Below are 26,682 nucleotides of genomic sequence, written 5' to 3'. Positions count from 1 at the left end.
AAGGGGGTGCACCAACAGTGTCTACCTCAGGTAATTGGGACACCTAGCACAGAAAGGCACTCTATCGACACAGCAAAGCATAAAAAATGCCGAGACAAAGAAACAGGACACAAATGACAGAAATGGAGGAAAGCAAACTATTGGATATAGAGTTCAAAACCACACTTTTAAGGTCTTTAAAGAACTGTCTAGAAACAGCCGATAAATGTAGTGAGATCTTCAAGAAGACTTGTGAGACCGCCGATAAATGTAGTGAGATCTTCAAGAAATCTAGTGAAACCCTCGATGTTGTGATAAAGAACCAACTAGAAATTAAGCATACACTGACTGAAATAAAGAATATTATAAAGACTCCCAACAGCAGACCAGAGGATCGCAAGAATCAAGTCAGAGATTTGAAATACAAAGAAGCAAAAAACACCCAACCGGAAAAGCAAAATGAAAAAAGAATCCAAAAATACGAAGATAGTGTAAGGAGCCTCTGGGACAGCTTCAAGCGTACCAACATCCGAATTATAGGGGTGCCAGAGGAAGAAAGAGAGCAAGAAATTGAAAACCTATTTGAAGAAATAATGACAGAAAACTTCCCCTACCTGGTAAAAGAAATAGACTTCCAAGTCCAGGAAGCGCAGAGAACCCCAAACAAAAGGAATCCAAAGAGGACCACACCAAGCCACATCATAATTAAAATGCCAAGAGCAAAAGACAAAGAGAGAATCCTAAAAGCAGCAAGAGAAAGAAAATCAGTTACCTACAAAGGAGTACCCATATGAATGTCAGCTGATTTCTCAACAGAAACTTTGCAGGCCAGAAGGGAGTGGCAAGAAATATTCAAAGTGACGAATGCCAGGAACCTACAACCAAGACTACTTTATCCAGCAAAGCTATCATTCAGAAGTGAAGGCCAGATAAAGAGCTTCACAGATAAGAAAAAGCTAAAGGAGTTCATCACCACCAAACCAGTATTATATGAAATGCTGAAAGGTATCCTTTAAGAAGAGGAGGAAGAAGAAAAAGGTAAAGATACAAATTATGAACAACAAATACACATCTATCAACAAGTGAATCTAAAAATCAAGTGAATAAATAATCTGATGAACAGTATGAACTGGTGATTGTAATAGAATCAGGGACATAGAAAGGGAATGGACTGACTATTCTTGGGGGGGGGGGATTGGACAATAATCATGCACCTATGGATGAGGACAGTGGGTGGGGAGTGAGGGCGGAGGGTGGGGTGGGAACTGGGTGGAGGGGAGTTATGGTGGGAAAAAAGAGGAATCAGTGTAATAATCTGAACAATAAAGATTTAATTAAAAAAAACAAAAACATTTGTATACATATTTCTTTTTTTCATGCTGGGTTTATTTTTTCTGTAATATAGATTCTTACAAGTAGATTTATTGGGTCAGATGTCTATAGTCCTTTGTTTCAGTTTGAGCTTGGGGGTTTTGTTGTGGTTGTTCTTTTTATTATTTTTTTCTTTAGATTCTCAAACTATAGCTAACACTGTTTATGTGACTTTCTTGTCTTCAGCCACTTCTCCCAGCTACTGTACAAAGGCATCCTGACATCTACTTGGTTGTGCAGCCTCTCTAAGAATACAAGCATTTTGCACAGTTGCATAGACATACATTCTGACTCCACTCATTCTGTAGACTATGCTGAATAATGTTTCTGAGAGGCAAAGAGATGAAATATTTTTAATCTTCAGTATGATAGTTTGGTTCCCATCTGCCTCAATAATGCCTAATAGTCCTTGCAGTTCAATGGGCTTTGTTTTTGAAATATGAAAATCTGTTGACTTGAGCTAACCCCAAAGAAAATAAATGATGGGTTTTTGTAATGTGGTAAGTGTAGACTGTAGAAAATTGTAAAATACACCTGAAGAAATCTTCTGTCACTTTTGTTTACATTATTTCCAAATGGGCAGTGGTCTTTTTATTGGACTAAATTAAACTCCATACTTGAACAGCCCACGTTTCTTAGTGAAACTGACATTTCAAATTTCCAGTTGGGATCAGTTTTGTTTAATTCAGTAAGTATGCATTGAGCCTGCAATGCTTGTGAAACCCTTTGCTAGCTGCTGGGAATTCGCAAGCTGAGCATCCACAGATTGAGCGAACCAGTCTCATGACAGTTAAGACCAAACAGTGGACATTGAAAAGATGTGGAGACTTTCACTTCTAAGACAAGTGTCTCCAGCTGTATTGTGTCCTCTGATTTTCTGCCTAGCTGTGAGCGCCTGACAGATCCTTACATGTAGTGCCTGTTCGAAAATATTCGTCTGAACCTGAAGATAAGTAGTTTACTCCACCCAAGTGCACCAACTCAGCTTAAAATACTGCTGAAAGTAGGGAGCTTACCGCATATCATTAAAGTATCTGTTCTGTAACAGGTACTATGCCAGGCACGTTCCTACATTATTTCAGTTACTGATCACAACAATTCTGAATGTGTTTGCCAACGAGGAGGTGGACTTAGAAGAGTTAAACATCTCACCCAGGAGCACACAGCTAGGAAGTGGAGAGAGCAGGAATTTGAACCCAGATGTGTCTGTCTCTGAAGCCCTGCTCTTTCCGTACTTTCTGACCCTGTGGCTAACCCTTTATCCCTCTACCTGTTGTCATGAATCGTTTTAATTGCTGTGCATTCCTGTTTTTCTTTTTTTAAAGCATTTGTTGAATCATCATCGAACATCCTATTTTCAATATAGCTAGTGGTCTTCTAGCATTTTCAAGTACTATGTGGCCAGTTGTCATTAAAATGCCCAAGCTTTACTGATATTTTTAACAGCTTTGCTGAGGTATAATTGACATAAACAGATTGTAAATATCTAAAGCATACAGTTAGGTACATTGTGACATACGAATGCACCAGTGAGAACTTGGTTTCCTCGAGCTCGAGCTCCTTCCAGCACCTCAATCAACCCACTGATCTTCTTCCTGCCCCTATAGATTAGTTTGAATTTCCTAGAATTTTATATAAACAGTAATACAATGTGTACACTTTGTTGGGGGGTGGGGATGTTTGGCTTCTTTCACTCAGCATGATTATTTTGAGGATCATCCCATGCTGATGCAGGTATCCGTAGTTCCATCTTTTCATTGCTGGGTAGTGTTCCATTGTATGAATATACCACAGTTTGTTTATCCATTCACCTGATGATGGACATTTGGGTTATGGGGCTATTACAAGAAAAATTGCTTTGAACATATGTTTTGAGTGGGTTATATCATCAGTGGAAGTGGAGTTCTTGGGGTGCCCCGAGGAAAAGAATTTCCTGAGGCCCCCACGGGAGGATGGGGTTTTGTGGAAAGCTTTGTCGATTAGGTAAAATTAAGGGGGTTCCCTCCAAGGCCCCATTTCTGTCTGTCTCCTCATGGAAGGAGTCCAATCTTGTTTTCAGCAGGGCCAGAATTAAGGGTATTGCCCATAGTTTCTGCTCCATATTAAAGTCCAGCATCTGGCTAGCTTAGTTTGTGTTCCCAGCTCTAGTCCATTGTATGTGAGGCCTGCATGTGTGGCTGCTTAAGGCCACATGGCTTTGGAGAGAGAATAGGCAAGTGCAGGTCACAGAGCAAGAGAGGGCAAGAACGACTGGGAGGTGAATAAGAGAGAGGGAACACTTGGAGGATTTTAACTTTCCAACATTTCATGCATGTCTGATGGGGTCCACCATCTACCCAATCCATTGTTCCCCGGGCTAGACTGACAGGCAAGCATCTTCCCTACATCACGCCAACCTCACTGTGCATGTACCCATCTCCCTCTTTGTTCAGCCCTTTCCTCAGAGATCTACAGGGTATGGACAGGTGGTTCCCTGGGGAGCGTGAAGTTGTAGCTTCCTGGTAAAGCTGCCCAGATGGCCATGCTTGTAATGTCTGGCCTCCCCTTTGCTCTCTTCCTATTATTAACTAGCTAATTATGATGATAACATATAGTGGGCATATATTTAACATTTTAAGAAACTGCCAAACTATTTTCCAGAGTGGTTGTACCATTTTACATTCCCAGCAATAGGATGCTGGTGTTTCCAGTGGTTCCACAGCCTTGCCAACACTTGGTATGGTCAGTCTTTTTAACTTTAGACATTCTAATAGGTATTCAGTAGTGTATCATTATAGTTTTAATGTGCATTTCATTATTAATGTTGAACACCTTTTCATATGAAGAAGTATTGTCTCCATTATAGAGATTACATTGAGAAGTTAAATAAATTTTCCCAAAGTCACACAAGTAAATGGCATAGTCAGCATTCAAGCCCATATGTGTTGAACCTAGAGGACCCATTGCTTTCCGGTTGATTATCGGACCTTAAAGCCCTTTCAGAGCTTATTTTGCCAAGTACACGAAGATGGCTACTGAAACCAACTCAAAAAGGTTATCTGCCCTTTCAGTAAGAGTAAGCATTTTACAACATCAAAGAAAGGGAAAATATTAGTACAGCTAGAAAGAATAGTGATTGAAGTTCTGTCAGGTGGCAGGAAGGGGAAAGGGTAAGAGAGCAGTTATGAAACAGAGCCATGCAAAAAGCACATGGCAGTGACCCCTACTGCTGTCGCTACAACCTTTCGTTCCCTTTCATGAGAATCAAAAAATGAACCCAGAACATAAAGGGGAAGGACGGAATGTTTAGTATCAAACAGCGTTGCCAAGATAAAATGCTTTGGATTGACTCCCAGTGCCAAAGCACAATACATATTAACATTCCTTATATATTTTTGGAAACTTGTTCTACCCACATTGGCTTTAATTTTAGTTTTTAAAGATGTATGGGTGTTTTTTGTTTTGTTTCGTTTTGTAATGTCAACAGTTATTTTACTAGAATATGAAAGCAATTTCCAGCATATGATCCTCGTCTTTTATGACACAATGCCTTGTTGGGAAATAGTAGAATCATAAGCCTGAGGTGATTTGAAAGGTCAAGATTTGAGCCTACTTTTTGTCATTGACCTGACTGACCATAGATGAATTATTTGTAAGATGAGGTATACAATTACCTCGCTCAGTTGTGGAGATTTTCAATTGTAGTTATAAATGAGGGATTTTGAAATGAAACCCAATAAATGTGACAGAAAATATGCACGATTTAATCTTCTGAAACCACACATACAAAAAAAAATCTGTAGAATTTTGTTAGAGAAATGCAGTTAAGAGGAGAGTCCGTTTTAAAATGTTAGTGATAATTCTTCAAGAGAAGTCATTTTAATTTATTAAAAAGTAGAACTTAACAATAAAGGCAGCCTCTACTTTTTGACTCATTAAATCCAGGAAATCTCTGACCTTCTCCAGTGACCTCTTCCATATTCATACTTCCCTACGCACTTAGCATTTAGTTGCGGTAGTTTTCCACTTAGATTGTGAGCTCCTGCAAAGCATGATGGTGCCCTCCATTTCATATCTAAGAGCCTAGCATAGTGTTCAATGTATAGTCGGTATTTGATATTTTAATTAATTGTTCTACTGTGAGGTCCAGTTCTGACTGTTCATTAATAATGTGGTATCCTTATTGTACAAACATTGGTGCCTTTGAATGTTTAAACGGGGAAATGTAGCCAAATAAGTGCTTATATGTAGCTACAAACAAAGAAACCTTTAAGCCTGGTTTTGTTTCATCTTTATTGGATTTTTAGTTTAAAGAGTAAAACATGCTTGTTCTAATAGTTCAGATAGTACAGGGGTATATAAAAAACAGTCAGTCACCTCTTCTGTTCTCCAGTCATTACTCGTTTTACTCTACCTTCCCCTGTCAGATAGTTATGATTATATAAATATTATTTGTACTTTAATATCATGGACAGCACTCTAGGTAAATACATTTTTTATATTTTGTACCATTTTAATTAATATGTGCCTTTTAGCTGTGGTGACTAATACACATTTAAACTTTGTTAAAAATTGTTTCCCTCGTGCTGTATTTCAAAAGGAAAAATGCCCCTTTTGTGGTAAAATACACATAACATAAAATTGACCATTTACACCATTTTTAAGTGTACAGTTTAGTTGCATTAAGCACAGTACCGTTGTTGTGCAGACATAACCATCATCCATCTCCATAACTCTTTTCATCTTGCAAAAGTAAAACTCCTCACCCCCCAAACCCCAATTTCTGGCAACCAACATTCTAGTTTATGTCTCTGTGAATTTGACTATTCTAAGTACTTCATATGAATAGAATTGTACTTTTTTATCTTTTTCTGACTGGCTTATTTAACTTAATATTAATGTCCTCAAGGTTCACCCATATTGTAGCATGTGTCATAATTCCCTTCCTTTTTAAGGCTGAGTAATATTCCATTGTATGTATATACAACATTTTGTTCGTCCATTCATCTTGGGTTGCTTCCACCTTTTTGACTACTGTGAATAATGCTGCTGTTAACATTGGCATACAAATATCTATTCAAGTCCCTGCTTTCAAATTCTTTGGGTATATACCTAGAAGTGAAATTGCTGGATTATATGGTAATTCTATGTTATATTTTTTGTGGGACTACCATACCATTTTTTCACAGCAGCTGCACCATTTTACATTCCTAACAGCAGTACACAAGTGCTCCAATTTTTCCACTTATCTCCACTAATTTCCTGTCTTTTTATAATGGCCATCCTAATGGGTGCGAAGTGATACCTTGTTACAACGTTTTTTATTTGCATTTCCCCAATGGTTAGTGAAGTTGAACATCTTTTCATGTGCTTATTGCCCATTTGGATATCTTCTTTGGAGAAATGTTTTTTTAGGTCCTTTATCCATTTTGAATTGGGTTGTTTACTGTTGTGTTTTAGGCATTCTTTATATACTATTCTGGATATTAATCTCTTATTGGATATATGATTTGCAAATATTTTCTCCCATTCTGTAGGTTGCCTTTTTACTCTTGTCCTCTGATGCATAAAAGTTTTTTATTTATCAAGTCCAATCTATCTTTTTTTTTCTTTTATTACTTGTGCTTTTGGTGTCAAATCCATGCAATCATTGCCAAATCCATTGTCATGAAGCTTTTCCCCTGTTTTTTTTTTTTCCTAGGAATTCTATAGTTTTAGCTCTTACATTTAGGTCTTTGGTCAATTTGAGTTAATTTTTATAAGTTAAGGGTCTAACTTCACTCTTTTACATGTAGATATCTCATTTTCCCAGTACCATTTGTTGAAAAGACTGTCCTTTCCCCATTGAATAGTGTTGGGACCCTTGTAGAAAATCATTAAATCATATATGGGAGGGTTTATTTCTGGTCTTTCTATTCCCTAACTCATTTTCAATTGGTGTTATTGATCTATAATATAGACACCTCACAGTTTATTCAGACATTCCTCTATTGGTGACCATATAGATTGTGTTCAGGCTTTTGCCACTACAGGCACTGTTGCAGTAAACATCCTAGATTATATAGTCCCACATCCTGATGCTTTTATTTCTCCATAATGGATTTACAGAAGTAAAATTGCTAGATCAAGTGGTATGTTTAATTTTTATTTCAGTAGGTAGGTTATTTTAAATATATATATATATATATGCCAAAACCGGTTTGGCTCAGTGGATAGAGCGTCGGCCTGCGGACTGAAGGGTCCCGGGTTCGATTCCGGTCGGGGGCATGTGCCTGGGTTGCGGACACATCCCCGGTGGGAGATGTACAGGAGGCAGCTGATCGATGTTTCTCTCTCATCGATGTTTCTAACTCTCTATCCCTCTCCCTTCCTCTCTGTAAGAAATCAATAAAATATATTTTTTATATATATATATATATATATATATATATATATATATATATATATATATCAAGTTACATTTTTATCAGCCATAGATGAAAGCCTGTTTCTCCACATCCTTGGTAGCATTTAGAAATCTTTTTAATGTTCCCCAATATGATCAGTTTAAAATGGTAAGAGGTCTTTATTAATTGGTATTTAACAGTGAAAAGTGAAAGGATACTGATAAAAGTTTGAAAGACATTTACTCTTGGTTTAAAAAAAAAAACCTGTGTCCTTTCATAACATGAAAAATGTGAGTGAGAATAGATACTTATTTCTCTATGCAGTTGAATAAGTTAATATTTTGAAATAATCAGGTTTTAAGTGTTCTCTTGCTTTCAACCACTTTCTTGAAATATTTAAGGTAGCCAATGGCTTCTAATTTTTCCTAGCTTAATGCAGATACTGAAAGAGAAGAAGAAGAGTTTGAAGAAAACATGGATGTTTTTGATGACAGCAGTTCCAGTCCTTCTGGCACCTTAAGAAATTATCCACTCACCTGCAAAGTTGTTTATTCGTACAAGGTTTGTATTTCTCTAACACATTGTTCATGTTAAATTGTAACGGCTCTGAAGATACATAGAACTGTATCTACCTAGCCTCTTATACTGTGCTTAACATAAAATTGGTGTTCAGTTAATATTAGAGGCAACATAACATAATGGTGCAGAGTCTAGGCTCTGATGTCATTTGCCTGGGTTAAAATCCTGTCTCAGCCTCTTAAGGAGCTATATGACCACACTAGTCCCTTCGTCTCTGTGAGCCTCAGTTTTCTTATCTGTAGTATGGGGATAATACTATAAGGCTAGTTGAAATTAAATAACACTTTTATAGCAAAGCACTTGGCACAGGGCCTGGCATCTGATAAACTTTCCATTCATAGAACTCTTACTCTTGTTATCAGTTGCCTGCTTAACACAAGACCCTCTATTAAGGTGATTCTCAAATTGATATTAAAATAAAAAATTTTTACAAAGCAGGTGGTTCATCTTTATCTTTCCTAGTCTTGATATAACCAACTCTTGTTTCCGTACTAAGCAAGGACCTGGATAAATAGATGCCAGAATATCCAAACTTGGTTTAGTGTAATAGTTCTCAATCTCACTCACCCCTGCCCTGCTTGCATATTAAGTTTTAACTCAGTTCCCCTCGTTTTCTCTTTCCCTCACTCCCCCATCCAGTCCATCAGTCAGTCCTATTGAGTCCACTTTCAAAATGTATCCTGAATCCATTTCCTTTTCACCATCTTGGCCTGCCCTAGGCCATTGCTTTGATTACAGTAAATGGAAAAAAAAAAAAAAAAAAACACTCGTAATTGGGATCCCTTTTTCATACTTGCCTCCCAACAGTCCATTTTCCACTCTGCAGCCAGAATTATCTTTAACACATAAAGGAGATTATTTTGTTCCCCTGCCTGAAACCCTTTGAAGCTTCCCATCACATTTAGAAAAACAAGCTCTTCACTAGGGTCTGCAGTGTCCAGATCGGTCTGGCCCCTGCCGGTTGCCCTAGCTTCACGCCAGACCCTTCCCCCTCCTAACCCCTCACTCACTGTACGTTGGCAACTCTGGCTGCCTTTCAGTCTTCAAAGGCACCGGACTTCTTCCTGTCTTGATAACTTTGCACTTGCTGTTCCTCTACCTAGAACTCTTTTCCCAAATCTTGTTTAGCTGCCCTCTGCTATTCACTGAGGCTCCGTTCAAATAGTGCCTCCTCGGGTCTCCCCTGACCACGTAAATACATAACTGACTGCTCAGTCACTCCTCTCTATCCCCTTGCCCTTTGCCCTCTTTTATCTACTATATAGCACTTGTCATCAGCTATACTTAAACTTATTTGTTTTTAAACGTCTTTGTCTGTTTCCCCACTAAAAGTTCATGGAGGCAGAAACTTGTCTGTGTCTGTATACCTTGTCTATGTGTCTTCAGCATGTAGGACTGTGCCTGGCACATAGTAGGTACGCAGTAAATAATTGTGGAATAAATAAATGATGTAAGAAAGGCATGAACAAATGAACCCTCCTCTGGCTCTCATGCTGATGGAAACCCATTGCTTAGGGGACAACAACAGAGGAAGTGTCTGGAGAGAATCTTCAGCAATCATATACGGGAGAGTCTCACTCCCACTATCCCCATCCCTGGATAAGCCAAAAGCTGGCACTATTTACTTAAAATCCTCGATATCAGTGATTTCCAGACTTTTTAGTTTAACAACCTTTCACTATATATTTAAATTAAAAACACTTCCTATTTTCTGAAAGAGTTGGAGTGTTGGTTTTTTTTCTTATGTAAACTGTTTAGATAATCTTTGAAAATTTGAAATCATCTTCTGAGATACTTGGAGAGTTGTTATAGAGATTATAAAACCAGCTTTGGGAATGTTTCCCATCTCACCTCTCAGTATTGTATTTACTTTGAAGTTTCAGAATTAAAATTTGAGATCCTTAAGTGGAGAAGGGTCCTAGGTGTCTGAGTGATTACAAACATCTCACATTCATCCAACATCCCCTCTGTTGGCATATCCCAGGTATGTCCCTATGGTAAACAGACTATAAAAATCATTAAGCATTTATTGAGTGCCCATTTTGTGATAACTTTTGCAGATGCAAGAATGAATGTGGCATAATCCATGTCCCCCAGAAATGGATAGTCTGGGAAGAATAAATATTAAATTGAAAAAAATAGAATATGTCTGAAAACATAGTAGAGGTGAAACTGCTAATTCTCCCTGTGATGGTTGGGAGAAATTTTACAGACAAGGTGGCATTTAAGTTAGATCATGAATTCTTAGATCTTTCTAGATACAGTGAGAAGGAAGGGAAGGGAAGGAGCCTTCTAAGCAAAGAGAACAGTAGATACAGACACGGTGTGGTGAGCCTATGGGTGTCTGGGAAATTCAGTGGTGCATGAGCAGCAAGTGTGGGGAACAGAGCAGCTGGAAGTAAGGATGTTTGCCCTCAGAGAGCAAAGGGCCTTGTAGACCAGACTGAAGTTTGCCTTCTATCCTGCCTGGGAGGAACCATTGGATGTCCTAAAATCAGACTGGGCTTTTAAGGTAACCCTGATCCTGATATAGATAACTATAGAGGACAGATTAGGATGGAGATTAAGTATAAGCCTGATAGTGATTCCTATAGTCCAGAATAGCAAAAAGGCCTCGATTAATCTTGTGAAAATAAAGAAAAGCTGTATTTAAGAACCAGATTCAAAGCCTTAAAAATGCTCATAGAGAACAGGAAACGGCGTGTGGGTCTCTTCCCTCTTGCGGCCTTCGTAGGAGCGCCAGCGGTCAAAATGAAGTTCAATCCCTTTGTGACTTCTGACCGGAGAAGGAACCATAAAAGGCATTTCAATGCACCTTCCCACATTCGAAGGAAGATTATGTCTTTTCCTCTTTCCAAAGAGCTGAGAGAGAAGTATAAATGTTCGATCCATGCCCATCCGAAAGGATGTTCAGGTTGTTCGAGGACATTACAAAGGGCAGCAAATTGGCAAAGTAGTCCAGGTTTACAGGAAGAAATTTGTCATCTACATTGAATGAGTGCAACAGTAGAAAACTAATGGGACAGCTGTTCATGTGGGCATTCACCCAGCAAGGTGGTTATCACTAGACTAAAGCTGGACAAAGACTGCAAAAAGGTCCTTGAACGTAAAGCCAAATCTCACCAAGTAGGAAAGGAAAAGGGAAAATACAAGGAAGAAACCATTGAGAAGATGCAGGAATAAAGTAAAATTATATACAACTTTCATTAAAAACTTAAAATGAAAAAAAAATGCTCATAACTTTTGACCCTACTAGCATAAATCCTAAGGAAATGACCCACAATATAGAAATATGTTTTGGATACAAAATGTTCTTTCATCATTTTATAAAGCGTCTACTTTATAATAGTTCAAAGTTGGCAATCCAATAAGGGAATAGTTCAATATATTAACTACTTGATATAATGTAACAATAACAATATTTTGAAAATTACAATAGTGAGTTTTTTGTGTAAGAAGAAATGCTATGTCAAAAGAAGTAAGATACCAAATTGTATGTACCTTAACATCTCAATTATGCATATTTTCAGCTTTTTTACAATGACATACATTTCTTTTGTCTTCAGAAAAACATATTGTTTTAAAAGAAAACAGAAAATTTAGAGAGAGAGTGGGGGTAATTGAGGGCGTGGCTGCTTCTGGAGTTCTGGCTGTCACTGTATATTAGGACTTTAGGTGGCAGTGTGAGACCATGTCTTTACTGATAACTATTTACCGACCAGTTTGCCGTCTTTAGTTGGCTTGAGGAGATTACCTTCCCTGCTTTAAGTAAGTCATTCTAGTAGGAAGCCCACAAGGGCGAACAACTAACTGATGCCATGGTCGGCAGTGTTAGAGGGATGTGCAAAGCCTTACGGGAGCAGGAGGAAGAAGCAACCAGCTCCTTGTGGGTAGTCTGGGAAAACATGAGCTGGGCCTCAAATTATGAGTAATAATAGTGGCTACCATTTATGAAGTACTGTGTGTCTGGCACCATAAATATTTTTTTTCAAATCCCTTCCCAACCCATTAATTCAACAAATATGACTTGAGCACCTTCCATGTACCTAAAAAACTAGGTTCAGGGATCTAGCATTGATCAACACAGACAAAAATCTTCACTCTCATGGAGCTTACATTCTAATAAGAATAAAAAGAGAACTGAGGCTCAGAGAGGTCTTACGGTCACTTGCCTAAGTTATGAAGATAATTGAAAATTACAAACTGAAGTTAGACTTGAACTCATAGTAATCTGAACCCATTCACTGGGTGGGAAAGAGGGAGCAGTGACTGCTGGAAATAAGGAGCAGCCTGGTAAAAGCATAGAGGCAAGGGAACATGGTGTGTCCAGAGAATAGGGACCAGTGTGCTAGGGCCGGAACATCGAGAGCCCTTGGGGACCAGACTCTCTAGAGTCCTTAGTGCCATGCAGAGGACTTGACCTTGTCCAATAGAAGAATTGGTCACTTCTTGGAGGTGGTATGAGCAAGAAAGTCTCTGCTTATATAACAATGTTGGACAACTTGCATGGACCTCCATGACTTTTTTACAAGGACACCAATATATTTAAAGTCTTTTTTAAATTATTATTATTGGGTTTTTTTTTTGAGAGAGAGAGAGAGAGAGAGAGAGAAACATTGATGTGGAAGAGACACATCAATCAGGCCTCCTGTACGTGCCTCAAGCCCCAGCCAAACCCACAACCTAGGTATATGCCCTGACCGGGAATAGACCTCCTGGTGCATGGGACAACGCTCCAACCAACTGAGCCACACCAGCCAGGGCCATTGGTTGATTCTTGTATGTGCCCTGACTGAGGCTCATACTCTCAACTTTGGCATCTTGGACGACGCTCTAACCAACTGAGCTACCCAGCCAGGGTGACAACAATATATTTAAAGGTGTTCTCATGATTGGCTCTTGGTACTTGTTGTTATTGTTATTTTTAATCCTCGCCCAAGGATATTTTTTCTATTTTTTTTTAGAGGGGGAAGGGGAGTGGAGAGAGAAGCATGGATTGGTTGCCTCCCGCACGTGCACCAACTTGGGCGGGGATAGAACCTGCAACCCAGGTACACATCCTTAACCAGAAATCCAACCTGTGACCCTTCAGTGTATGGGTTGACACTCTAACCACTTAGCACCACTGGCCGGAGCATGTTGGTACTTTTAAAATCTTGCCATGGAATTGGGAAAAATATCTTTGTTATATAGGTGCCTTTTGCTGGTATATTCAACGGTATAATGTGGTTTCAGAGGAGCAAAGAAATTCCTTTGGAAAAGCTATTAAGAACCAGTGAGGCCTGGCTAGAGTGGCTCAGTCGTCCTGTGCACCAAAAGGTTGCCGGTTTGATTCCAGGTCAGGGCACATATAGAAGGCAATCAATATCTCTCTCTCTCTCTCTCTCTCTCTCTCTCTCTCCCTCTCCCCCTCTCTCTTCTTCTCTCTCCCCCCTCCCTCCCTCTCCCTTCCTCTCTCTAAGCATGTCTTCAGGTGAGGATTTTTAAAAAATGAACTTTTTCCCCTCATATTTTGAGATTAGAGGTAATTTACTTAACATTCTGGTCCTGGAGTAAATACTTATGTGATTATGTGATTGGTCAGCTATTTTCAATACTATTTTTCCATCTCAAGCAATGTCCAGAATCTGGGTTTGATGAAATGTTTTCATGTACATGAAATAGAAAATGAATCTTAGGGAAGTGACCCATTTTCTTGCCTTGTTTTTGCTTGTGAAATTTGGAGATTTTTCACACTTTGAGACTATGGTCTCAGGTAATAGTTTTAACTAATCTTGGGACCTGAGGGAAGCTTTTAAGATTGTTCACTAGAGAGTCCGAAAAGGCCAGCAGCCCCCTCCCAGTGAACAGGTGACAGACAAGTCTCTTTAGGGAACAAAGCCACATAGTCTCTCTCCAGCCCTTCTGCAGAGCCCCTGAGGTTTGTCCTCGGGTTCTACAGCCTCAAGGGCAGATTCTGGGTGTCTGGTGCCCATGAACTCCTGCTGTCAGGATAACAAAGCCGCACAGTCAGCTCGTGCAGACGCACCTGCGTGGATCAGCCCAGTCTCCACAGTTAAGTTGGAGGATCATAAATCCAAATTTTGACAGATCTCAATCACTTCCTTTACTGCAACTTTCTTTTCTTGGCCACAGTTCGCCAGTGATTCCAGATGAATTCTAGGTGCTGCTCAAGCTGTCATCCAATCCATGTACATAGCTCCTCACATTTCCCAGCATGCACCTCCATGTAGCCCTCTGCTTTCTAATGCAGTGCTTTCTCCTTGGCCTGTGCGTCCCAAGCCATCGTGGCTCTGTGCTTCTTCATCCCACATTGACTCCCCGAGCCTCCTGAGAATGGCAGGATTGTCATTGAAGAAATGGAGGCATCAAGAAGTTGAATAACTCACCGTAGATGCAGAAGCCGGAGCTGGAACCCTGCTCCCCTGCTTCCCGAGACCGCAGTGTTCATTGAGCCTCTTGCCTCTGCAGGACTCCCTTTCTCCAGTTTTGGTTATGGCTTTATTCTGTTTAGTTTTGTTTTGTTTGTTTTTAGGTAAAACTTCACCTCATTGTGATAGTTTTACACTTAAATTTTTGTGTTTGATATGTTTTCAAAATCATTTCAGTGTTTTGACCCCCAGTTTTTGTTATGATCAGCACACATCTTCTCTTTATCTAACCTTTTTTATTTTGTCCATGACCATCCTACATTGCAGGCTTCTCAACCAGATGAGTTGACCATTGAGGAGCATGAGGTGTTAGAAGTGATTGAAGATGGAGATATGGAAGACTGGGTAAAGGTATATTCCTTTGCTCATATCGCCCCTTCTTGTGACATTTTTAGGAGTGTGTTTCGGTTCTTGTTACGCTCTGTCCAGATTGTGCGTGCAAACCTGTTTTGTCACATGTCTTTTACTCAGGCTCGAAACAAAGTTGGTCAAGTGGGGTATGTGCCAGAAAAGTACCTCCAGTTCCCCACCTCCAACAGCCTCCTGAGCATGCTGCAGTCCCTGGCTGCCTTGGACAGTCGGTCACACACCTCCAGCAACTCCACGGAGGCCGAGCTCGTGTCAGGCAGCCTCAACGGAGACGCCAGTGGTAAAGACTGAAATAAGGCACTCTTTGTCTGTCTCATTTGGCCTAAACTGTATTTCCCCAGAGTCAACCTTCAGCAGATTAAAAAGCACAACTCCATTCCTATTCTATAACATGTTTTCCTTGATTACTTTTATTGTTTTACTTTTATGTGTTTTACACATGTTTTACTTGGCCTCTTTTATTCTTTATTGTAGACCCCTAAGGTTGATCTTCAGTGGGTAAAAATTACAGCTGAACTCCTACTCTGCGCAGTGCTCTCTTAGACCTCACATGAGCATAGGGGAGGTCGCGAGTAGCCTGGCTGTCGTCGTTCTCACTGCATTTCTCTCTCTCTTGCCACCTAGTCTGTTTCGTGAAAGCACTTTATGACTACGAGGGTCAGACGGAGGACGAATTATCTTTTCCTGAGGGAGCAATCATCCGAATCTTGAATAAAGAAAACCAAGATGACGATGGCTTCTGGGAGGGAGAATTCAGTGGGCGGATTGGAGTTTTCCCGTCGGTGCTCGTGGAAGAACTTCCAGCCTCAGAAAATGGTGACGCTCCAGGGATGAGAGAGATTCGGGTACGTGAGAAGAGAGAAAGCTGAGTTAAGATATTTAAAGAAAATGACTCCCGTGGGGTCTGTGGACCCACGCAGAAGTGGGCTGCGGTCTCAGCCTCACCCTCACCACTCCAGGCCTCAGTTGTCAGGTTTCTGCAAAACCAAATTTGGGAAAGTAGGACTTACGGGTCAGGCTCTTCTGTAAAGGCTGTGTCACACCCCTCCTCTCCCACATTCTATTCTCCGAATCCATTAACCAAAATGCTAAATTGTATGTGACATTGTATGAGGAGAAACGGAAACAAACCAGAGAGGGAATGTATTCTCTCTGTGGTTAGTTTATGTAGTAAAAATATTAGCTTGCTTTTTCTCTCCCTCACTGTCAGCCTCCTGCCAGGCCAGGTTGTGCCAGTCCATTTCAGAGAATTGATGAGCCTGCCAGAGCCCCATTATATTCGTGGCCCTGAGCTTAGCTCATTATAGCAGAACCTGCCTTTGCAGGAAACCCCTGATTGGGATCTATCATGGCAGGCCCGGCAGGGCCAGGGCCATAAGGAACATGTCCTGTGTGTATGATATGACCCCTTAGCCCCGTGGTCGGCAAACTGCAGCTCACGAGCCACATGCGGCTCTTTGGCCCCTTGAGTGTGGCTCTTCCACAAAATACTGACTTCTGCACATAGGCCACGAAGTTTCAATCGCACTGTACGTGTGCGCCCGTACGTGGTATTTTGTGAAAGAGCCACACTCAAGGGGCCAAAGAGCCGCATGTGGCTCGCAAGCCACAGTTTGCCAACCACTGCCTTAGCCTGACATCTACGAGACCTGGGGAAGTCAGAAACTCTGCCAGTTATTTTATTTTTCACACATACAGAAAAATACAACTTGTCCCCTTTTTTGTCCTTCATCGAATTTACTGACTTGACTGATTTGGTAATGTTTTTAATGGAACTCTAGAGAATGATTTGACTTGATAACTGTTTTAAAATGAACTAATCAATGGTATAATGCGATATATGAGAGGAAAAAGATTTAAGCAACACAAAATTAGGGTTTAGGGTGTTTAATCCAGGCTCTTGTGCTTCTAATGAATCTGACCAAAAAAGTCAACAGTCATAACTCAGCTCCAGAGAAAAGTAACTTGTCTGAAGTAGTCAGAGAAGCTAGTCTGTCCTTCCTGAGTGAGCACTTTGTAACCTCCCTTCCCTTCATGGCAGATCTCTCCATCCCCCAAGCCGCCCGGCTCCCTGCCGCCACTACCACTGTATGACCAGCCTCCCAGCAGCCCCTACCCCAGCCCAGACAAGAGGAGCTCCCAGTACTTCCCCCGCTCTCCTTCAGCAAATGGTAAGGGTTCTCCTGGACACGGGTCAAAATGGATTTTCACTCAGAAACTCACTTGTTCACTGGAGGGCAAACAGATCTGCATTAGCATTCTCATTGCTCAAAACCACAAGTAGCCCTAACCGGGTTGGCTCAATGGATAGAGCGTTGGCCTGTGGACCGAAGGGTCCCGGGTTTGATTCCATTCAAGGGCACATGCCCAGTTATGGGGCTCAATCCCCAGTAGGGGGCATGTAGGAGGCAGCCAATCAGTGATTCTCTCTCATCATTGATGTTTCTATCTCACTTTCCCTCTCCCTTCCTCTCTGAAATCAATAAGAAAAAAAAACCACAAATAAAATGAGCTTCTTTGGTTCCCTCCCTTAGAAAATAGCGTCCATGCCGAATCGCCGGGCTTCTCACAGCCACCAAGGCAAACTCCTGAGACCTCATATGGCAAGCTGCGACCTGTAAGTGTCTTATCTGGGAGGGCTATCTTCCAAATTGGACATTAGAAATTAGTGTTTCTCCATGGCCCCTGTTTTGTTACTAATTCCCCCATATGAAGGTAAGATGGGTTTGGGAAGGTAAAAAGGTCTTGAAAAAAGAAAGTATAAAAATCAGCACATTGGCCCTAACCGGTTTGGCTCAGTGGATAGAGCATCAGCCTGCGGACTGAAAGGTCCCAGGTTTGATTCCAGTCAAGGGCATGTACTTTGGTTACGGGCACATCCCCAGTAGGAGGTGTGCAGGAGACAGCTGATCGATGTTTCTCTCTCATTGATGTGTCGACCTCTCTATCCTTCTCCCTTCCTCTCTGTAAAAAATCAATAAAATATATTTTTTTAAAAAATCAACACATTGCCCGGCTGGTATGGCTCAGTGGTTGAGTGTTGACCTATGAACCAGGAAGTCGCAGTTCGATTCCCAGTCAGGGCACATGCCTGGGTTGCGGGCTCGATCCCCAGTGTGGTGGGTGCAGGAGGCAAACGATCATTGATTCTCTCTCATCAATGATGTTTCTATCTCTCCCTCCCCTTTCTCTCTGAAATCAATAAAAATATATATTTTTTAAATCAACACATCTTGGAAGGCCCAGTCTACATTGGCACTTTTTTCTGAGCCATGGTGAGATTCAAGGTGATAGCTGTGAAAGTATATTTAAATTGTAACAAGGTCTGTGAGCATCAGCATGGTCTAATTGTGAAACAGAAGCACTTTTTTTCCAGCAAGCGTTTATTGAGAACCCAGTTTCCAGGCCTATACTTGCAAGCAGGAGGGGCCGGGACATATAGACTGGAGAGAAGGGGACCGATGTGTTGCACCACCCTTCCCTGCTTCGCTTTCTGCCTCTCTGGCCCTTCCTTTTCATTGATCTCTACTCATGCTTCTTAGGATTCTGTCCGTGAATCCTCTTGAAGTCATTAAACTCACTCTCCTTGTGTAATGTCATCTACTGCCACAGCTTTGACAACTGTTTGTTTACTGACAACTCCCAGATTGATACCTGCCAATCCGATCTCTTTCCTGGGCTTCAGACCTGTGGACATCTCAGAGTGTCTGTACCAAACGTGCTCTGGTCTCCCACAAGTCGTCATCACCAAGTCGTGCCGAGTTTCCCTCGGAGACAGCTGTCAGTCTTTCCACTTCTCTGCTCCCCACTGCGGCGCAGTCAGGCTGACAGCAGCTCTCATTCCGATGGCTATGTCGTACCTTTGCCCTCCTCCACTCTTTTCTCCACACTGTTACCAAACTCACCTTTCCACACTCTGATAATGCTGTTTAAAACCCACCACGGACTCCTCTCTGCCTGCAGAGTAAAGCTCAGATTTCATGACTTAACCCCAGCCTACTTCTTCCGTCTTCTCTCTTGCTACTCTCGTGCCAAGTCATGCGCCAAGGTTTTCAGTTCTCCAGGCACAGCGCTCACTTCCAGCTCCAGCCTGTGCTGTGGATGAGCCTTTTAGGGCCTCAGTCTCATGCGCCAAGGTTTTCAGTTCTCCAGGCACAGCGCTCACTTCCAGCTCCAGCCTGTGCTGTGGATGAGCCTTTTAGGGCCTCAGTCACTCTTGTGCCCGTGAGGCTTTCAGCCTAGGCAAGACCCTGATTCTCGGGTTTCACATGAAATCCAGGATAACTCCCCTCAGCGGGAAAGAGTGAAAATTAGGTTGAAAGAACATGTTCAGAACATTTCCGAGACCCCCTGGGGGCCCATGTCCTTGGATAAATGACTGGTTGGGGTTTGGATGCTTCATTCCGGCACTGAATCCAGAGGCTGATGGGCAATTTGTGTAATTGTTTGCTGCTCAGGTCCGCGCAGCTCCCCCGCCGCCCACGCAGAACCACCGAAGGCCAGCAGAGAAGATCGAGGACGTGGAAATCACACTGGTGTGAGGATGGGTTTGCCCGTCTGTTACTGCTACAATCAAGGTCAGGCTTGGAGTTTGGCCAGTCTTGTTTTTTAGGCACCTTTGCATGATGATGACTCTTGAACAGAGCAAAAACCAGGAGGATGATATGTGACTGGATGGCCTGGTGGACTCCTCCCACATGTTGAATATTTTGTGCCTTTTTTTGTTGTCATTTTCTATGTCATCTCTCCTACCATAGCACAAATCCTCGCGGGCCCTCCAAACAGAGAGGGACAGCCCTCGTGCCTAACAGTGTCCATTTTTATATGAGACTCAAGACCAGGCCTCATGCAGGCACAGTCACAGAGACGCTGATCATGTGCACTCGTACAGTATATTACTGTGGCCACAGGATGTGGCAAAGATTCTCATCTTCAAGTGGCTTTTGCTCGTCTGGTTAAGTTTAATCAGATCACGTTGGCTACATAAGGAAGCAGGAGGGATTCCGGGGAGGCTGGCTCCTCCCCGCAGTTGGTCCCTACTGAGAAACCAGTGGACTGCCCCGCGTCTAGCGCCAATTGCATTAATGCACATCTCTACCACAACTAACGGGTTTTAAACAATAACAGTGTCGTTTGTATTAATATTTATGCCATTCATTTAGTACTAGTGGAGCGAATATGGAGGGGCTGAACTAGCAGCCAGATCTTGTCCATCACATAGGGTAGTAGAAAGGAGGCTGCGGCCAAGGCAGAAATGGGTCTTCCAGATCTGAAATGAGCCGATTTAATGTTCTTTTTGTACTTGGGTATTTTTTCATCTTAATTTTTTGCAGCACATACTCTTCTGACCAGTATCCTTAGAATCTGAATGTCTAGGTAAATTGGGGACACACACTTGCCTTGTTGAGCTTCTCTACTGGAGAGCCGCTGGCATCGTTTTATTCCCAAGTCATGGACTGGCCCAGCCAGCCAGGTTGTGACTGGCCCGGCCCAGCGGTCACCCCCGACAGAAAATGCCGCTTCCCAGGTCCCACTGACATTTCCTTGGGAGGAAGAACCTGTGGCTCACGGAGGAAACCAGCTTCCTACAAAAGAGGACTAAAGGATTGCACACCCTGCACAAGTGCAAATTGGCAAGGAAAAGACAAGCTCTCCGCATCGCGAGGAGAGCCAGGGGGATTCCTCCCCGGGCCAGCACGCCCCCAGCGCAGGTGTCCCAGAGCCCTCTGCTGGCTCTCCGCTTCCTATGGAAGGTAGGGGGGCGTCACCGAGGGACTAAGGGATATTTGCCAGTTGCTTTTTTTTTTCTTTTTTTTAAGAAATCAAATTTGCAGAATTTAAAAGTTGTATTATGCTTTGAAAACTCCTAAGACTCTAGAAACTTGAAATGCTCGCCAAATGTCCCCATGGGAATTCTTAAGGTCACCGCTGAAGAAATTTTCAGTCTGCCATTTGATCATTTCAGTGACAATACCAACTGATGAATTTTCTCCATGATTTGGGGTTTGTTTCTTTTTTTTGTTTTTTTGTTATTTTTGCATTTCTTAATCTGTTGATCTATTTGAGGTCTTTTTGTGTTATCAAACTTATTCTTAAGTTTAAAAAAATAAATTAAAAGGGTGGGTTTTTTTAAGATTTTAAAGTTTGCCTACATGTTAAATATCTTCAGAGCACTTTAACAATCTCCACAGTGCTTGAATAAGGCAGCTCTTGCCACCCAGTCTTGTATTCTCTCTCTACTTAGCCAAATTGTCCTTGAATCTGGGTTTTCCACACTCTCAGAGGGTTATTTGAAATTTTGTTATATTTTAAATATTTTTTGGAAGAGCTGCTAATTTTATTTTAAAAAATCAATGTTGTACAAATAAGCCTCCTTTTTAAGAACTCCTCCCTCCAGGACATAGAACCCGGCATCACAGTGCACAGGGCCCGGCTTAGAGGGAGTGCCTCTGTGCAGATGTGCTTTCTTTACGTAAAGTGGCTGTAAAAAGTTTGTATTTATTATGTATAAAATGTTGAATAATAAAAAAGTGGAAGTAAGTTTTCTAAGTTTACTTATAAAGACACACTCCTAGGCCCTTCTTTAACCATGTGACAGCTACAGAGAGGTATGTGTTAACCCATCCCTGGCACAAGCAGTTCCTGATGCCACCACCTGCCAGGTATAACATTCTGGATGCCTAGAGATAGTAACAAATAAGTTGTGGCCTTGCTTTCAAGGTCCTTTTCAGCGGTGGGGGACAGGTACACACATGACAGTACTGTGTAACGTGCTGGGAGGGAGGGGAGGACAGTGTGCACGGGGAGCTGAGCATGGAGCTGATTCTGCAGCTACAGGGACAAAGTCACTAAAGTCCCCTCAGAGGATGTAACTGCTGGCTTCTAGGAAGTGGGAATTCTGAACTCCTCTGTCCTTTCCTCAGCCTCCACCCTCAGGAGTAATGAATCAAGCAGAGATTTTACTCGCCCGAGGGGTGGATGGATTCCTGGTTAAAGGCTGAGTCCCTCTGGCTCCCAGCATGTTTGGGAAGAGGCCTACAGCTCTCCTCTTCCCAGAGCTGCACACATGTGATATGTATTCTCCCAGATGTTTTCTGGCCATAAAACTCATAACCCTATGCACATTGCCTTTTTACATATGTGGGATTATATAATACATTTAGGTCTACCTCATTCTTTTTGAAGGCTACATTATAATCCATTATCTGAGCATAACTTTAAGAGTAGTTGGATTTTTTTAGAGAGAAACATGGATGTGAGAGTGCAACATTGATCGGCTGCCTCCTGCACGCCCCCTACAGGGTGTTGAGCCTGCAACCCAGGCATGTGCCCTTGACCACGAATTGAACCAGCAACCTCCTGGTGCATGGGATGACCCCAAACCAACTAAGCCACACTGCCCAGGGCTGTCTGGTCATAATTTAAACATTCCTATAGTGATGAGTGTTTAGGTTGTATCCATCCATTTGCTATTAAAAAGTTTGAAATTTCCCTAACCGGTTTGGCTCAGTGGATAGAGCGTTGGCCTGTGGACTGAAGGGTCCCAGGTTCGATTCCGGTCAAGGGCATGTACCTTGGTTGCGGGCACATACCCAGTGGGGAGTGTGCAGGAGGCAGCTGATCGATGTTTCTCTCTCATCAATGTTTCTAACTCTCTATCCCTCTCCCTTCCTCTCTGTAAAAAAATCAATAAAATATATTTTTTTTAAAAAAGTTTGAAATTAACATCTTTGTACATAATTCTTTATAAATTTGTTCCAGTAAAAACATTGGGGAAATTTCTAAATATGTAATTTGAGAGTCAAAAAGGTATTGTGTTTTTTAATTTTTTCAGATGTTTTTGTTAATTCTCACTGGAGGATATTTTTTCCATTGATTTTTAGAGAGAGCATTGATTTTAGAGAGAATGGGAGTGAGAGGAGAGAAACATCAATGTGAGAGAGCCACATCAATTGGTTGCCTCAACCAATGACCCTTCAGTTCGTGGGCTGACGCTCTAACCACTGAACCACCGGCCAGACCTAATTTTTTTAGACTTTGCCAAATTGGCCTCCAAAAGGATTGCATCCATTGACACGCCCACCAACAGCATTGGAGGTGACAACATGGACTTTGGAGTCAGAAGGTCTGAGTGAAATTCTGGCTCCTCTTTGAGACCTGTGGGAACTCATCGGACATCTGAGAGTAATACTGTGGACCCAAGAAGGACACATAAAGTGAGCAGCACGGTAGTCACAAACATTCCTCGTGAACCTCTTCCACATTCGGCGTCCTCTCCTTCAGAGTCCTTGCTCCTCCAGCCTCGTGATAACACAGGGCTGCCATGAGGCCCAAGGGGAGGCGTGTGTGTGAATGCTTTACCGTAAATGAGACAAGGTAGTGCACATTAAATGTCATTTCCATCTTCTGCCTTCACCTGCTAATGAAAAGCTGCTCACCTTTGAGACTGCTGTTGGCATCAGAGGATTAGTCTGTGACTCAGGAACAGAGTTAAGCTAATTGCCCCACCCTAATGTCATAGCTACATTTTGGCCTCCTTCATCACAGGAACTAACTAACTGTAATGCAGTCAAGTTGGATTCACAGCACATCACCTGGATCCCTTTCTTCTCTGACCCTCCACCACGTCCACCAGCCAGACACAGACGCTAGTGAGAGGACGTGATTTGGCCTCAGACCTGCCACCATCCGGCGGGTGACCTTTCCCTCCACGCTGCCACATCCCCAGCTATAAAAGGAGTGAAAACGGGTGATTTCCAAGGACTTATCCAACTCCCAGTGTTCTAGATAAGTTTTCTTTCTTGACGCAGAGTGAGAATGTCGCACAAAAAGGTTGCAGTATTTGAGAACAGACTCACACAGAGACTTCCCGGATGGCCAGCAATTGGACAGTACAAGCCCCGGCACTGTCCCCTGAGGCAAAGCAAACCCTCAGCTTCCAGGTGGGGATCGCATCCCAGGCTCCACTGTTCACCGGCTGCCCCAGGAGCCCAGCTGCAGCTTTGCCTGTGGGGCCAGTTGACGGCCTAGCCCTCGCAGAGTGGCCTTCTGACAAAATCTGGCTGCTTGGACTCTGCATTTATGTTGCTCATTATGAAGTTGTTTTTCATGACAAAAATACAGCCACGTTACAGAAATGTTAGCTAAGGGGGAGAATTATCATTTGTCCCAAAGTCTTACAACTTGACACAACCAGGATGTTTCTCCCTGTGTTTGCTCTGTTACTGCTTGACCTGCCAAGAGCCCTGAGACTGCCAAAGAGCGTCTTGTTCCTGGACCATTCTCCCGGTCCCACTGGCCAAAGAACAAATGTACTTCTGCGGAATGTTTTCCTGAAATCTGATCCTGAAACGGAACAGAAGGGAACCTACATCCCTGCCACACTGCGCGCTAACCTCCTGAGCATCCTTTTCATTCTTATCACCCACGTGCCCCTGTTAGGGGCGAGGAAGATGGGCCAAAGTCCTGTATTCAAGTCCCTGAGCCGCCCGCTGAGCTGTGAACTTGGGCCTGCTTTCCTCACCCGTAGAGTGAGAATGAAAAGGTAATACAAACGCCCTCAGCTCCAGGAGGATCAAATAAGATGACGTACAGATAAGCTGATACTAATTTTGACTAGTGGATGTGCATCCAGAGAAAGGAAACAGCCTTGCACTGACGTGGCCTGAGTCTCAGATGGGTCCGTGCCTGGGGCCGCCAGGATTCCTCCAGAGAACATCTATCCAACTGCTGTTTGTCCTGTCAGCAAACTGACTGCTCCAGGCCATGTTCTGGTGACACAGATGTCTCACCCCTGTCACCCAGGGGGAGACTCAGGAATGGGAGACGGGAGCCAAGGGTCTCCCAAGACAGGAAGATGACCAGGGGGCAGTTGGAGCCCCAAACTAGGGTTCCTCCCTCTCGGGTCTCAGGCTCATGAGGTCTGAGAGTGGGCAGGGCAGGGCAGGCAGAGGATGCAGTACTCACACCAGCAGAACAGCCCAGGGAGCTGTTGGGTGAGGGTCACCTGTGGTGAGGCCCAGAGTCATGGGGCAGGAGGACTCAGATCGGACACTCCATGCCCTGGAAGACACTGCTTTGCCCGGGGTCTCCCAGGAGAACAGGCCAGCCCCTCTGCAGAACCTGAGTCCAGTTTCCAGAAAAGAGGGACAGGCCTGAGTTCCTATCCTGCACAAGGCCCTGCCCCCTCCCTGGGAAGCAGCCTGAACGTCTGAGCACTACCTGCACGGTGCTCAGTACTGAAAAGCTGGGTACCAACTACTGAGAGCCTGGGTCAGTGTCCAGCACCAGGGCTCTGCCCCCACCTCCATGAGCAGGGGCTGCAGAGACCAGGTGCAGCCTCCCCAGCCACACCCCCTTGGAGCATTTGCCCCCCTCGGCCGTTGCCAGCCGCTCGTCCCCCAGGCCCACCTCATCCCCGAACGTCTGTGGCTCCTCCCGGAAGCATTCCTTCCACGTAAGTGAAGGTGTGTGTGCTCCCTCAGGTGAGGCCACTGTACCCCAAGGGTGTGCTGTCAGTTTGGCCCATGGAGAGGAGGCTTAAGGGGAGCGGAGGGGTTGCTGTCCCAGGAGTCGAGTCAGATCATTTCCTGAGCACCTTTTCTGTTATCGAAGCAGTCTTCGCTGCAGTCCTGTGAGGGACTTGCCCCAAACGGCATAGCTGATAACAACCTCCTGTTTCCCTCACTCCTGTGGCCCTGCATGTCCCTCACTTCAAAAGACTAGCCCTCCTCTGCCGAAACCGGTTTGGCTCAGTGGATAGAGCGTAGGCCTGCAGACTGAAAGGTCCCAGGTTCGATTCCGGTCAAGGGCATGTACCTTGGTTGCGGGCACATCCCTAGTGGGAGATGTGCAGGAGGCAGCTGGTCGATGTTTCTAACTCTCTATCTCTCTCCCTTCCTCTCTGTAAAAAATCAATAAAATATATTTAAAAAAAAAAAAAAAAAAGACTAGCCCTCCAAGCTCAGGCCCAGGGCCCAGAATCGAAAAGAAGATGCAGGGAGGAATCACCCCCTGGCAGGGGGTACACCACTGGGACACGGGTGGGGGGATGCCATGCAGCTCTGCCTAACTGGAGCCCAAATTCTCTGGTTTGTTTGTTTTTTTTTTTAGTCACAATCCAGCTGTGTGATCTCACATCACTTAACCTCTCTGAGCCTCGATTTTCTTACCTGTAAAAGAAACTCATATCACAAGGTGGTTGGGAACAAATAAAATACCACAGGATGCCCTAGCCGGTTGCTCAGTGGATAGAGCGTCAGCCTGTGAACTGAAGGGTCCCGGGTTCGATTCCCGTCAAGGGCATGTACCTGGGTTGCAGGCTCCTCTCCACAGCCCAGGCCCTGGTCGGGGCACGTGCAGGAGGCAACCAATCAATGTGTTTCTCACACATCGATATTTTCTCTGTCTTTCCCTCTCTCTTCCACTCTCAAATCAAGGGAAAGATATCCTCGGGTGAGGATTAAAAATAATAATTTTTTAAAAAGATACCGCAGGAAAAGTGCAGAGCACGGGGCCTGACACAAGCACTGGGTAATGGCTCCTGGAAGCGCTGGTCTTTCTGGCCATGAATCCCAGGAAACAGCATG

General features: G+C 43.2%; 1 protein-coding gene across 1 annotated transcript in view; it reads left to right on the top strand.

Moving 5' to 3' along the window:
* The window catches only part of FCHSD2 (FCH and double SH3 domains 2), a 164,209-nt gene extending 142,575 nt beyond the window's left edge, over positions 1–21,634 (top strand). Inside the window, exons 14-20 of the mRNA XM_070425571.1 lie at positions 8,145–8,276; positions 14,993–15,076; positions 15,197–15,374; positions 15,719–15,939; positions 17,136–17,265; positions 17,629–17,711; positions 19,552–21,634. Of these exons, the coding sequence (XP_070281672.1) occupies positions 8,145–8,276; positions 14,993–15,076; positions 15,197–15,374; positions 15,719–15,939; positions 17,136–17,265; positions 17,629–17,711; positions 19,552–19,635 (912 nt within the window). The 3' untranslated portion in view covers positions 19,636–21,634. The remainder of the gene's footprint in view (positions 1–8,144; positions 8,277–14,992; positions 15,077–15,196; positions 15,375–15,718; positions 15,940–17,135; positions 17,266–17,628; positions 17,712–19,551) is intronic.
* The last annotated feature ends 5,048 nt before the right edge of the window (positions 21,635–26,682 follow it).

Source organism: Myotis yumanensis, unplaced genomic scaffold (assembly GCF_028538775.1).
Source record: "Myotis yumanensis isolate MYYU_CA2020_CCGP unplaced genomic scaffold, mMyoYum1.0.hap1 SCAF_10, whole genome shotgun sequence".
NCBI classification, from domain to species: domain Eukaryota; kingdom Metazoa; phylum Chordata; class Mammalia; order Chiroptera; family Vespertilionidae; genus Myotis; species Myotis yumanensis.
Note: the sequence above shows the minus strand (reverse complement) of the source record. Positions and strands in the feature narration are given on the sequence as shown.